Source organism: Syngnathus scovelli, chromosome 16, assembly GCF_024217435.2.
Source record: "Syngnathus scovelli strain Florida chromosome 16, RoL_Ssco_1.2, whole genome shotgun sequence".
NCBI lineage: Eukaryota > Metazoa > Chordata > Actinopteri > Syngnathiformes > Syngnathidae > Syngnathus > Syngnathus scovelli.
Genome location: NC_090862.1, coordinates 3,617,919 through 3,632,292, shown reverse-complemented (window position 1 = coordinate 3,632,292; position 14,374 = coordinate 3,617,919). Strand labels below are relative to the sequence as shown.

At 45.4% G+C, this 14,374-nt stretch overlaps 1 protein-coding gene and 1 long non-coding RNA gene across 3 annotated transcripts; one reads left to right on the top strand and one right to left on the bottom strand.

The window, feature by feature from the left end:
* Positions 1–6,949: 6,949 nt before the first annotated feature.
* recql5 (RecQ helicase-like 5) lies at positions 6,950–14,265 on the bottom strand. Its single transcript, XM_049744582.2, has 18 exons — positions 14,101–14,265; positions 13,819–13,940; positions 13,219–13,734; positions 12,980–13,076; positions 12,795–12,906; positions 12,543–12,705; positions 12,360–12,442; positions 10,088–10,300; positions 9,933–10,026; positions 9,553–9,589; positions 9,417–9,475; positions 9,033–9,103; positions 8,824–8,911; positions 8,590–8,742; positions 7,959–8,528; positions 7,714–7,896; positions 7,555–7,627; positions 6,950–7,422 (listed from the first exon to the last, which is right to left on the bottom strand). The coding sequence occupies exons 1-18, from the start codon at positions 14,210–14,212 to the stop codon at positions 7,292–7,294; spliced, it is 2,877 nt and encodes a 958-aa protein (XP_049600539.1). The 5' UTR covers positions 14,213–14,265; the 3' UTR covers positions 6,950–7,291.
* On the top strand, positions 10,508–12,344 carry LOC125983387 (uncharacterized). Of its 2 annotated transcripts, none has more exons than XR_007486691.2 (4): positions 10,508–10,953; positions 11,021–11,129; positions 11,341–11,459; positions 11,534–12,344. It is a non-coding gene; the product is annotated as an uncharacterized lncRNA (long non-coding RNA). The 2 variants fall into 2 exon arrangements; XR_007486692.2 differs by having other exon boundaries at positions 10,751–10,953; positions 10,998–11,129.
* Positions 14,266–14,374: the final 109 nt, after the last annotated feature.

Genomic DNA, 14,374 nt, shown 5'->3' with positions numbered 1-14,374 from the left:
TACCCCCAGTGACTCGGGTTCAAATCCCAGCATGACCCATAATATTTTATCATGGAAAAATTTGCAACGCAGTTGCTTGTGCGCTGCCCCATAAAACCATGTATGTTCCATGCAATAGGAGCGAGGGTTCCATAGTGTAGTGGTTAATGCTCTGGACATTAACCCCAGCGACCCTGGTTCAAATCCCAGCATGACCCATAATATTTTATCATTAAAATATTTGCAACACAGGTGCTTGTGAGCTGCCCCATAAAACCATGTATGTTCCGTGCAATAGGAGCGAGGGTTCCATAGTGTAGTGGTTAATGCTCTGGACTTTGCCCCCAGCGACTGGGGTTCAAATCCCAGTAGGACCTAAAATCTTTTATCATGTAAAGAGTTTTAACACAGTTGCTAGTGTGCTACTCCATAAAACCACATATGTTCCATGCAATAGGAGCGAGGGTTCCATAGCGTAGTGGTTAGTGCTCTGGACATTAACCCCAGCGACCCTGGTTCAAATCCCAGAATTACCCATAATATTTTATCATGGAAAAATTTGCAACGCAGTTGCTTGTGCGCTGCCCCATAAAACCATGTATGTTCCATGCAATAGGCGTGAGGGTTCCATAGTGTAGTGGTTAATCCTCTGGACCTTACCCCCAGTGACTCGGGTTCAAATCCCAGCATGACCCATAATATTTTATCATGGAAAAATTTGCAACACAGTTGCTTGTGCGCTGCCCCATAAAACCATGTATGTTCCATGCAATAGGAGCAAGGGTTCCATAGTGTAGTGGTTAATGCTCTGGACTTTACCTCCAGCGACTTGAGTTCAAATCCCAGTAGGACCTAAAATCTTTTATCATGTAAAGAGTTTTAACACAGTTGCTAGTGTGCTACTCCATAAAACCACATATGTTCCATGTAATAGGAGTGAGGGTTCCATAGTATAGTGGTTAGTACTCTGGACATTAACCCCAGCGACCCAGGTTCAAATCCCAGATGACCCATAATATTTTATCATGGAAAAATTCTCAACACAGCTAGGGTTAGGGCTAGTGCTAGTGTTAGGTTTAGAGTTAGGGTTAGGGTTAGAGCTAGGGTTAGAGCTAGAGTTAGGGTTAGGGTTAGGCTAGGGTTAGGGCTAGGGCTAGGGTTAGAGCTAGGGTTAGGGTTAGAGCTAGAGTTAGAGCATGGGTTAGAGTTAGGGTTAGGGTTAGAGCTAGGGTTAGGGTTAAAGCTAACGTTAGGGTTAGCGCTAGGGTTAGGGTTAGAGCTAGGGTTAGGGTTAGAGCTAGGGTTAGGGTTAGAGTTAGCGCTAGGGTTAGGGTTGGGTTAGGGTTAGAGCTAGGGTTAGAGCTAGGGTTGGGGTGAGGGTTAGAGCCAGGGTTAGGGTTAGAGCTAGGGTTAGGGTTAGAGCTAGGGTTAGGGTTAGAGCTAGGGTTAGAGTTAGAGCTAGGGTTAGGGTTGGGTTAGGGTTAGAGCTAGGGTTAGGGTTAGAGCTAGGGTTAGGGTTGGGTTAGGGTTAGAGCTAGGGTTAGAGCTAGGGTTAGGGTTGGAGCTGGGGTTAGGGTTAGAGCTAAGGTTAGGGTTAGTGCTAGGGTTAGGGTTGGAGCTAGGGTTAGAGCTAGGGTTAGGGTTGGGTTTGAGCTAGGTTTAGGGTTAGAGCTAGGGTTAGGGTTAGAGCTAGAGCTAGGGTTAGGGTTAGAGCTAGGGTTAGGGTTAGAGCTAGGGTTAGGGTTAGGGTTGGAGCTAGGGTTAGGGTTAGAGCTAGGGTTAGGGTTGGAGCTAGGGTTAGAGCTAGGGTTAGGGTTGGGTTTGAGCTAGGGTTAGGGTTAAAGCTAGGGTTAGGGTTAGAGCTAGAGCTAGGGTTAGGGTTAGAGCGAGGGTTAGGGTTAGAGCTAGGGTTAGGGTTAGGGTTGGAGCTAGGGTTAGGGTTAGAGCTAGGGTTAGGGTTAGAGCTAGGGTTAGAGCTAGTGTTAGGGTTGGGTTTGAGCTAGGGTTAGGGTTAGAGCTAGGGTTAGGGTTAGAGCTAGGGTTAGGGTTAGAGCTAGGGTTAGAGTTAGAGCTAGGGTTAGGGTTGGGTTAGGGTTAGAGCTAGGGTTAGGGTTAGAGCTAGGGTTAGGGTTAGAGCTAGGGTTAGGGTTGGAGCTCGGGTTAGGGTTAGAGCTAAGGTTAGGGTTAGAGCTAGGGTTAGGGTTAGAGCTAGGGTTAGAGCTAGGGTTAGGGTTGGGTTTGAGCTAGGGTTAGGGTTAGAGCTAGGGTTAGGGTTAGGGTTAGAGCTAGAGCTAGGTTTAGGGTTAGGGTTAGAGCTAGGGTTAGGGTTAGAGCTAGGGTTAGGGTTGGAGCTAGGGTTAGGGTTAGAGCTAGGGTTAGGGTTAGAGCTAGGGTTAGGGTTAGAGCTAGAGCTAGGGTTAGGGTTAGAGCTAGGGTTAGAGCTAGGGTTAGGGTTAGGGTTGGAGCTAGGGTTAGGGTTAGAGCTAGGGTTAGGGTTGGAGCTTGGGTTAGGGTTAGAGCTAGGGTTAGGGTTAGGGTTAGAGCTAGGGTTAGAGTTAGGGTTAGAGCTAGGGTTAGAGTTAGGGTTAGGGTTAGAGTTAGGGTTAGGGCTAGGGTTAGGGTTGGAGCTAGGGTTAGGGTTAGAGCTAGGGTTAGGGTTAGAGTTAGAGCTAGGGTTAGGGTTAGGGTTGGGTTAGGGTTAGATCTAGGGTTAGAGCTAGGGTTAGGGTTAGGGTTGGAGCTAGGGTTAGGGTTAGAGCTAGGGTTAGAGCTAGGGTTAGGGCTAGGGTTAGGGTTGGAGCTAGGGTTAGGGTTAGAGCTAGGGTTAGGGTTAGAGTTAGAGCTAGGGTTAGGGTTGGGTTAGGGTTAGAGCTAGGGTTAGAGCTAGGCTTAGGGTTAGGGTTGGAGTTAGGGTTAGGGTTAGAGTCAGAGCTAGGGTTAGGTTTAGGGTTAGGGTTAGAGCTAGAGCTAGGGTTAGGGTTAGAGCTAGGGTTAGGGTTAGAGCTAGGGTTAGGGTTGGAGCTAGGGTTAGCGTTAGGGTTAGAGCTAGGGTTAGGGTTAGAGCTAGGGTTAGGGTTAGGGTTAGAGCTAGGGTTAGGGTTAGGGTTAGGGTTAGGGTTAGAGCTAGAGCTAGAGCTAGGGTTAGGGTTAGGGTTAGAGCTAGGGTTAGGGTTAGAGCTAGGGTTAGGGCTAGGGTTAGGGTTAGAGCTAGGGTTAGGGTTGGAGCTAGGGTTAGGGTTAGGGTTAGAGCTAGGGTTAGGGTTAGAGTTAGAGCTAGGGTTAGGGTTGGGTTAGGGTTAGAGCTAGGGTCAGAGCTAGGGTTAGTTCTAACCCTAGCTCTAACCCTAACCCTAATCCTAGCTCCAACCCTAACCCTAGCTCTAACCCTAACCCTAGCTCTAACCCTAACCCTAGCTCTAGCTCTAGCTCTAGCTCTAACCCTAACCCTAAACCTAACCCTAGCTCTGACTCTAACCCTAACGCTAGCTCTAACCCTAACCCTAACCCTAACCCTAGCCCTAACCCTAGCTCTAACCCTAACCCTAGCTCTAACCCTAACCCTAACCCTAACCCTAACCCTAACTCTAGCTCTAGCTCTAGCTCTAGCTCTAACCCTAACCCTAACCCTAGCTCTAACCCTAACCCTAGCTCTAACCCTAACCCTAACCCTAACTCTAGCTCTAGCTCTAGCTCTAGCTCTAACCCTAACCCTAGCTCTAACCCTAACCCTAACCCTAGCTCTAACCCTAACCCTAGCTCTAACCCTAACCCTAACCCTAGCTCCAACCCTAACCCTAGCTCTAACCCTAACCCTAGCTCTAACCCTAACCCTAAACCTAACCCTAGCTCTGACTCTAACCCTAACCCTAGCTCTAACCCTAACCCTAACCCTAAACCTAACCCTAGCTCTGACTCTAACCCTAACCCTAACCCTAGCTCTAACCCTAACCCTAGCTCCAACCCTAACCCTAGCTCTAACTCTAACCCTAAACCTAACCCTAGCTCTGACAAACCCTGGCTCTAACCCTAACTCCAACCCTAACCCTAACCCTAGCTCTAACCCTAGCTCTAACCCTAACCCAACCCTAACCCTAGCTCTAACTCTAACCCTAACCCTAGCTCTAACCCTAACCCTAGCTCCAACCCTAACCCTAGCCCTAACCCTAGCTCTAACCCTAGCTCTAACCCTAACCCTAGCTCCAACCCTAACCCTAACCCTAGCTCTAACCCTAGCTCTAACCCTAACCCTAACCCTAGCTCCAACCATAACCCTAGCTCTAACCCTAGCTCTAACCCTAACCCTAGCTCTAGCTCTAACCCTAACCCTAACCCTAAACCTAACCCTAGCTCTAGCTCTAACCCTAACACTAACCCTAAACCTAACCCTAGCTCTGACTCTAACCCTAACCCTAGCTCTAACCCTAACCCTAACCCTAACCCTAGCCCTAACCCTAGCTCTAACCCTAACCCTAGCTCTAACCCTAACCCTAACCCTAGCTCTAGCTCTAGCTCTAGCTCTAACCCTAACCCTAGCTCTAACCCTAACCCTAACCCTAGCTCTAACCCTAACCCTAACCCTAGCTCTAACCCTAACTCTAACCCTAGCTCGAACCCTAACCCTAGCTCTAACCCTAACCCTAGCTCTAACCCTAACCCTAAACCTAACCCTAGCTCTGACTCTAACCCTAACCCTAGCTCTAACCCTAACCCTAAACCTAACCCTAGCTCTTACTCTAACCCTAACCCTAGGTCTAACCCTAACCCTAGCTCCAACCCTAACCCTAGCTCTAACTCTAACCCTAAACCTAACCCTAGCTCTGACACTAACCCTGGCTCTAACCCTAACTCCAACCCTAACCCTAACCCTAGCTCTAACCCTAACCCAACCCTAACCCTAGCTCTAACTCTAACCCTAACCCTAGCTCTAACCCTAACCCTAGCTCCAACCCTAACCCTAGCCCTAACCCTAGCTCTAACCCTAACCCTAGCTCTAACCCTAACCCTAACCCTAACCCTAGCTCTAGCTCTAGCTCTAGCTCTAACCCTAACCCTAGCTCTAACCCTAACCCTAACCCTAGCTCTAACCCTAACCCTAACCCTAGCTCTAACCCTAACTCTAACCCTAGCTCGAACCCTAACCCTAGCTCTAACCCTAACCCTAGCTCTAACCCTAACCCTAAACCTAACCCTAGCTCTGACTCTAACCCTAACCCTAGCTCTAACCCTAACCCTAAACCTAACCCTAGCTCTTACTCTAACCCTAACCCTAGGTCTAACCCTAACCCTAGCTCCAACCCTAACCCTAGCTCTAACTCTAACCCTAAACCTAACCCTAGCTCTGACACTAACCCTGGCTCTAACCCTAACTCCAACCCTAACCCTAACCCTAGCTCTAACCCTAACCCAACCCTAACCCTAGCTCTAACTCTAACCCTAACCCTAGCTCTAACCCTAACCCTAGCTCCAACCCTAACCCTAGCCCTAACCCTAGCTCTAACCCTAGCTCTAACCCTAACCCTAGCTCCAACCCTAACCCTAACCCTAGCTCTAACCCTAGCTCTAACCCTAACCCAACCCTAACCCTAGCTCTAACTCTAACCCTAACCATAGCTCTAACCCTAACCCTAGCTCCAACCCTAACCCTAGCCCTAACCCTAACTCTAACCCTAACCCTAGCTCTAACCCTATCTCTAACACTAACCCTAACCCTAGCTCTAACCCTAACCCTAGCCCTAACCCTAGCTCTAACCCTAACCCTAACCCTAGCTCTAACCCTAACCCTAGCTCTAGCTCTAGCTCTAGCTCTAACCCTAACCCTAACCCTAGCTCTAACCCTAACCCTAACCCTAGCTCTAAACCTAACCCTAGCTCTAACCCTAACCCTAACCCTAGCTCCAACCCTAACCCTAGCTCTAACCCTAACCCTAGCTCTAACCCTAACCCTAGCTCTAGCTCTAACCCTAACCCTAAACCTAACCCTAGCTCTGACTCTAACCCTAACCCTAGCTCTAACCCTAACCCTAAACCTAACCCTAGCTCTGACTCTAACCCTAACCCTAGCTCTAACCCTAACCCTAGCTCCAACCCTAACCCTAGCTCTAACCCTAACCCTAAACCTAACCCTAGCTTTGACACTAATCCTGGCTCTAACCCTAACTCCAACCCTAACCCTAGCTCTAACCCTAGCTCTAACCCAACCCTAACCCTAGCTCTAACTCTAACCCTAACCATAGCTCTAACCCTAACCCTAGCTCCAACCCTAACCCTAGCCCTAACCCTAGCTCTAACCCTAGCTCTAACCCTAACCCTAGCTCCAACCCTAACCCTAACCCTAGCTCTAACCCTAACCCAACCCTAGCTCTAACTCTAACCCTAACCCTAGCTCTAACCCTAACGCTAACCCTAGCTCCAACCCTAACCCTAGCTCTAACCCTAACCCTAGCTCTAACCCTAACCCTAGCTCTAGCTCTAACCCTAACCCGAAACCTAACCCTAGCTCTGACTCTAACCCTAGCTCTAACCCTAGCTCTGACTCTAACCCTAACCCTAGCTCTAACCCTAACCCTAGCTCCAACCCTAACCCTAGCTCTAACCCTAACCCTAAACCTAACCCTAGCTCTGACACTAATCCTGGCTCTAACCCTAACTCCAACCCTAACCCTAGCTCTAACCCTAGCTCTAACCCTAACCCAACTCTAACCCTAGCTCTAACCCTAACCCTAGCTCCAACCCTAACCCTAGCCCTAACCCTAGCTCTAACCCTAGCTCTAACCCTAACCCTAGCTCTAACCCTAACCCTAGCTCCAACCCTAGCCCTAACCCTATCTCTAACACTAACCCTAACCCTAGCTCTAACCCTAACCCTAGCTCCAACCCTAACCCTAGTACTAACCACTATACTATGGAACCCTCGCTCCTATTGCATGGAACATATGTGGTTTTATGGACATTAACATGAACAAGTAAGCACTGAGGGGTGGCAATGCTCTTTGGTTTATCTCCATGTACAAAATATACAAAATATTTACAAATAAAAAAAGGTCCAAGAATGAATCAGTAATCAACAGAACATTTCTTCAATAGAAAATACTTTGAATGGTCTTCAACAATTGAATGCATTTCTGACACTTTTGAGCCAAAACAATAGCATTGTGTATAATTCACATCCATTTCTCCATTGGAGATTTAAGAGCAGAACATTATGGCTCGAACATTTGAAGCTGAACCTCGTCAGAACGTGCGTTGAAGCATGAGGTCAAGTGAAAAAAAAAAAGGCACTAACAGAGAGAAATTCCATAAATCATTCTTTTCTTCATAGTCGTTGCTGATTAGCTGAGTTTTTACAGTAGTCCGGTCTTTTAAGATGTTTCCAGTCCGCTTCACTCTCGCAGCGTTTGACCTTGCAGAAGAAGTGCTTGATGAGAGACTTCGCCTCTGTTTTCACTGTGGGCCAACAGAGACAGATGAGAGGAAGCAAATGTCCATAAGTGGGATATTCATAAAGTTGTAAAAAGGCACAGGGGCTCCTTAGTTTATGACAAAAAACAGTACAGTAATAATTAATAATCACTTTACCTTGTCCCTTTTTAAGAGTCCCCCCCTCTGCAAGAAGGTGGGACAAATAGCGAGCGAAGGACTTGAAGAGGTCCTACCGATAAAAAAAGGAGGACATGTTAGCACAAGGTTCCTTAAAGGAATCGTAGACTTTCTGAAGAACTTGCTCATCTGGCACACCTTGCTGGCAAACTTCCCCCGAGTGTAAAAAGGGTCCAAGTAGCGGACTACCACGTCAGCCGCCTCTTTCAGCGTCACGGTCTCCGTTGGCTCCTTCACGGTTCTCTTCTGCACGTCGCTCTTGTCCACCAGACGGCTTCGCTTTGCCGGAGGCTGCTCTGGTATTGCTTCTTCAGAGTGGGCCTGTTTGGTAAAGTTAGATAATCAGAGTGGGACGAGCATTTTAAAACCTGACGGAGACGTACCTCTTGTGTCGCGGCTGCATTGTGCTCTTCTGTTGTGTTATGTTCGAGTGGATTCAGTTGTGACGTTTGTGCAGGCGTCCCTCCTTCATCACTGAATTCATCTATGACTATGACTCCAAGTCTGGTCTGTGCTGGCATCACATCCCCAATAACTGGCTCAATAGCACCACCTTCAGGAGAGTTCTGCTGTGGGTCAAGGTCTTCATCTGAAATCACGATGCTGGTCTCTTGGCTTTCCTTAATTGTTTGAGACTTGGCAAAATAGTGAGAAATGCTGTGAGAATGTTTTGCAGCTTCCTCCAGTTTCTGCTGCTTCTTGCTCCAGGTTCTCTTTGTGGGGCTGCTCAAGGAGGCAGAGTCGGCGGAGTTTGTTCTCGCTCGGATCGATGACGTCACAGGCAATGGTTTGTCACATTTGCTGAGCAGACTCAGTCCAATCCCGCCAACTGAGTTACCATTTGGTGTTTCCTGGACAGACTCGTTGTCCACCGTCGAGCCTCTCGGCTGTTGTTTTTCAGCTCGTGCGTTGGACGAGCCACAATAACCTGCTCCAATTCTCTTTCGTTTCATCTGGAAAAATGGCAAGAAAATGATTATATGTGACTTCAGTGTGTGAGATGCTCCAACTCACTGAGTAGACTTCCGATGCAGATTTGAACCCATGCAGGTCTTCGGAAAAGGAAGTAGAAGGGGAGGCTTTGTCTTCCTGTGTTACCGTGGTCTCGCGACCACCGATGCTCTTCTCCTCATCTCCTCCGGCTGGTGCTTTCTTCAACTCAGACACCTTGATTGCAAAGTGATGGTTGTCAGTCTCGTCCAAACCTTGTTTTATAAAGTAACGTAAGGATGTAGGTGTGCATGAAACCTTCTTTAGTATTGCCGCTTTGTACAAGTTAGACGACTTGCTTCTCTTGAACACCTCATGTTCAATATCCACAGCTAAAGACAGACCACTGCAGTGAAAAGAGGAATAATTCAATATAATTAATTAATACATTTATAATATTGCTTTTTTTTTTTTACTGAACTTCAAGCAGACCATAAAAATAGAGCAACAACACAAAACATATTTACCCAAAAGAGTCGTCTGCCCCCTGGTGGCCATACAGTGCCTCTTGCAAAAGTGTCAGGCAGTGTTCTCTAGCCTGAAATGCAATTTACATGACTGAATATTGTCCTTGAACAGAAGGCTGAACATTCAAAAAAAAAAAAAATACACATAATAATGTCCCGCCAACCTAAATACTAGCTTTAACATTACAGCTCCAGCGATTATATGATTTAAAAGTCTTCAGTTACATGCCCCCAAAAGCAGTGGAAGACTAAAACACAGTTGTATTTCTATTTGGCTACATTTGTTTGCAATCTCTATCTCTCAACTTCCGACAAATGAGTCACTGAATTCCAGCAACGATGCTAATTAATGCCATAGCTGTGCGGAATGTGGTTGTGGTGTACCTTTACTGGAAGCTTGGGGATCCGCTGACTGTTTGCCTCTTTCAGTGGGCAGTCGGCATCTACAGCAGAATTACCAGAATGCAAAAAATTAGCCTGAGGGGTCCTCTTAATAATAATAATAATAATAATAATTTACCTGGAGGAATAAAGTCATCGTTCCCATAGTCATGTCCCTAAAAATAAAACAAACTATGAGATGACTGCAGATAATTAAATGCAAAAATGGCCGACTCACATATGCACTTTCAAATATTGTGTAATATTTGCACTTTGAATCATGAATCAAGTGAAGCTGCCCACAAGTTGCAAACTGTCCGACCCAGCTTCAGTTGTTAATTTTTTTTTTTTTTCCGTTTACCACAGCTGGCTTCACTTAAGGGGCCCGAAAATGCCAACAGCCGCTCAACACGTGTTAAGAAGCAAAACACATGCACTCCACACACAGACAATTCCAGGATGGAATTCTGCAAACATGTGTGTATGTAGTTGCTTCTCAAGTCAAGTCAAGTTAATTACCTTCCTCATGCTCATCTGCTTCCTGAAGAGGTCAGAGAATTCCTTTTTCCTCTTGGCGTCGTCGTCAATAACACTTTCTGCGATTTCGTCATACCTAAGAGGTGCACACAATGTTATCAAATGCAAAAAAATCAACATCACAAAAGTCAAGCTACCTCTCAAAGCCATATCCCTTCCTTCCTCCTCCGTAAAGCTCTTGATCGAACCCGAACGGTTTCTTTGGTTCTTTGCTTGGAGCGGCGATGCTGGTGCTGTAAGCCGCTTCCAGCTGAGCTCGCACACCTTTCGGGTTGGAGCAATAGTCGCAAGCACCCGCGCAGTCCGGCGGCTGGTCCCCGAAAAACTTGGAAATGGTAGCATGGCGGCAACTAATGAGAAGACAGGAAACATATTGAAGAGTTAATATAATTCTGACCTGCTTTGAGTTTGTTGATATTGGTCAATCAGAAACACAAAGAGCGTATATAATTCTTTTTTTTAAATGCCGTCTTTGTTTTCTTCCCATTCCACTCAACATTCCATTGTAACGTGGGACTGACTTTGGGACAATTGACAAGAGGCAGTTAAGCTCCGCCTCCATTCTGCTTTGGAGTGAAGTTGCACTACCAAGTGGGGAAATGTTTATTTAAAAAAACACTTCAATCAAAATTGAAAGACAGCTCAAGTACTTTTTCTTGGACCAATAACTAATATTTATTAGTAAAAAGTGCTTCCTGTCTTACAACAAGTTTTCCCAAAATTCCCTAAACTTTGAATTAAGGAAAAACAGGCAGCACGTGTTATATAACAGGCGCTCTTCACACAGCGCACACGTACACATAAACAAAGGCGGTGCTGGGAGCCACTTTAACAACATGCAGACTACCTTGCGAGAAAGCTGGACGCTGTTAACAAAGCCATGAAAAAAACGAGAAAACGCTCCCACTAAGGAGGTGGGGAAAGAGAGACGCACACAAAAAGACTCTTTGCTTCTTTCTCCCTGCTTGGACTGAAAAACAACTTCGGAAGAAAACAAACTACAGTAAGTCGTATTATACTCACAATTCAAACTAGAACTAGGTGAAGCTTTTGTGAATTTCTCCTTGCAGATATAATTAATTTCTCCTGAGATCAGTATGAGGGCTAATTTTATGCAGCACCTGAGGAATTCTAGATGATGAGGTTCTTGTGCCGGCAAGAAAAAAAAATAACACTCAGGTAAGAATGTCTGGAAGAAATGTCATGTCATCAACTTGTCTGCTCAAGACTGATTTGTGGCTTTTGAAGAACTTCTCTTTACTTTTTTGCTCTCTCACAACGAGAATCTGATTTTCCCTTTTTTTTTTTTTATATAAATAATGACAGAGAAGGAAAATAAACAAACTATTTGTAAGCATTCCTACAATGCCGGCTTTGTTTATCTCATAAGGATGGACCCCAAAGAACAAGCAGTGAGTCTTCTAAGCAAGATTTGGGCCAAGCTGCAGAATTTGTCCAATGCCGACCCCGTCGATCTGGGAGCTTTCTTCATCCTCTTAACGTTCATCTGTGAGTCTCCGCTCTCAGGTGTGAATAAGAATCTGGATTGTACTGAAGCTGATTGTTTATTTGCTCTCCTGCAGTGGTGGTTGTTGCCATGGCCGTCGTGATCTGCACGACATATTGCTGTTGCTGTTGTCGCAAGGCTAAAAAGGAGGGGACTAACCTTTGAATATCTAAACTACACCCAGCTATTATGTGCACTACTTATGCTCATTAAGTTACTTTCAACCACTCGTAAAACGTAAAAACTGGTTGACTATCACGCCTCAGCAAGACGACCTGTTTGCAAATGTGGCCAGGCTGGGTGTGTCCGAGGAGCGAGAAGAAGCCTAGCCCTCTTTAACAACTCAACTGACAGCGATGTCCTGACTTTAGTGCCAAGCCACTTGATGGAGCTGACTGTCAGGACAATCGACATTCCTTGAATCAAATGTCTCCAACATTTGGTTGGAGGACAGGACACATCCAAAGCATAATTTAACATATAATATGTTTATTCTGTTTGATGGGACATGGCGATTGAAACGAACATGCCTTTTTTATATTTCAAAACGCAATTTATATTTTACTGTCTGCTTTAACCTCATTTGTAAATAATGTTTATTGTACTGAGCTGCTGTTAGACGACAACCTCAAACTACAATTTTTGCTCATTGAGTGGTCAAGTCTGCTCTCTGGTGTACATAAAAGGAAATGAAACTAATTTCTGACTAAACCTTATGCAGCATTAATGGGGAAGTTAACTCAAGATATTCTTTGTAAAGATTGTCGGTGACTGTCCTGAGCCGTAATTGGCATACAACATATTATCCGAAAGAAAATTTGGAGGTTGACACGACAATGTATAAAGCAAAGTGGACACTTACTGGAATAAAACGGTATGAGCCAGTAGACATCATCACTTACCTTTCCTGCTCACAAAAACGAACCATGGCGTCAAAGTCTGTTATGGCCGTGTTGTCCGATTCCTTTGCATAACCTCGTTTGTCCTGCAGGTTTGAAATGATGGTGAAAATATGGTGACATCAATAAAAGTTCAGTTTCTTTTTTTTTTTTTTTAACTGCAATATTAATTGCTGCTATACTGACCCTTTTCCGTGCCACCTCCTGATTGATGAGGAACAGAATTTGATCCTTATCTTTCCGGGAGTAGTAAATGCGACAAAGGGACGGCAGTCCATCTCTGCCTGCTCGTCCAGATTCTTGGTAGTAGCTGGCCATGGATTTTGCCAGGTTCCAATGGGCGACAAACCTGTGGTAATAATGGACAGGGAAATTGAGCTATCGCTTGAAAATTAAAAAAAAAAAAAAAAAACTCAACCTACAGATTTACTGCTTTACCTTACATTGGCCTTGTCGACACCCATACCAAAACTAATGGTGGCTACAATAACACCAACTTTTCCCGCCATCCAGTCAGCCTGGGCCTCTGTACGATCTCCTGGCTTCAGACCTGAACATAAAAAAATAAATAATAATAACTCACAACTTAAGTCTCTGCATGCCGCCCACAGTGGAAGACTTACCAGCATGATAAGGCTTTGCCAGGACACCGAGCTTGGTAAGCTGGTAGGCTACAGTTTCACAACCTTCCCTTGTCCGACAGTAGACAATGCCACAACCCTGTCCAAAAACATAAGTCAGGTTTCTGCAGGATCAAATGCATTAATTTCCCAAATCATGCAAATTTGGACCATTATTATGGGTGATGAAGAGTACAGCTATATTGGAAATGTCTGTGTGTATTCATGAATTAACTACCAACCTGTGCTTTTGAGACACCACCAAGTGCTTTTTTAATGAAAGCATGGAGATGATCATAGGGGTTTGGAAGAAGCTCACTGAAGATGACATCATAGTGCAAATTATTGCGAAAAACTGGCGTAGTAAAAGACAGCGGCTGATGCAGCTTCAGGGACTGAGCAATGTCTTCTTGGACCTTTTTAGGAGCTGTTGCTGTAAGCGCTATGCAGGGAATGCCTGGCAAGCGAGCACGCAGTTCGCCCAGTTTGAGGTAGTCTGGTCTGAAATCATGACCCCATTGGGAGACGCAGTGAGCCTCATCCACTGCCAGGTAGGACAGCAAGCCCCGGGAGCACAAGTCAGTCAGGTAAGGCTGGAATGATGGAGAAGCTACCATCTCTGGTGTAATGTAGAGTAGCTTGAGCTTTGGGTTTGCACTCTGCAAATCCGTAAGAATCAACCGACGCTCGCCGACTGCGAGCTTAGAGTTGATGGAGCAAGCAGGGATGTTTAGAGCTCTCAAGTGATCCACTTGGTCCTGGAAAGAAAATATAAAAACAGTGGTGAGTGGGAAAATAATTCTAGCAGATTTATTTAAATGTGGATGATGAAACAAACTGACCTGAATAAGAGCTATTAATGGTGAGATAACCAGAGTGATGCCTGCAGCCAGTACAGCAGGTAACTGGAAACACAGGGACTTTCCTGCGCCAGTCGGCATGCACACAAACACATCCCTGTCCCCTACAAGAAAACACACCTTTAATCATTCTTAGAACAACTTGACATAAATATTTCATAAAAATTGTTATACTTTAAGAAACTATGCAATTCCCCCTTGGTATTGCAAGGGCTAATATCGAGCAGAGATTACTTCACAACTTGCGCTTGAGTTTTAACGTACCTCGAATAACTGCATTGATAACATTTTCCTGCACTTTAGACCTGAAGCCGTCGAACCCAAAATGGGTATTTAAAGCTTGTTTTAGTGTTATTGTCGTGTCTCGCGCCTCCATTAGCACAACACGGTGGCAGCGTCGCACGTTGATGACATCATAGCTGACCTATAAATAACCTATTATTTTTTTAAGGGTTTTTTTTTCGAATCGGTGAAGGATTTAAATTAAATCATTCTGGTAATTAGAAAATAATCACGGGACTTTATAATGAATAAAAAA

Coding starts and splice junctions, on each gene's coding strand:
- recql5 (XM_049744582.2), bottom strand. CDS start 14,212: ATGGAGGCGCGAGACACGACAATAACACTAAAACAAGCTTTAAATACC. Junction 10,301..12,359: donor CGTTTTTGTGAGCAGGAAAG/GTAAGTGATGAT, acceptor TCTTCTCATTAG/TTGCCGCCATGCTACCATTT. Junction 7,423..7,554: donor GACTCTTAAAAAGGGACAAG/GTAAAGTGATTA, acceptor GTTGGCCCACAG/TGAAAACAGAGGCGAAGTCT.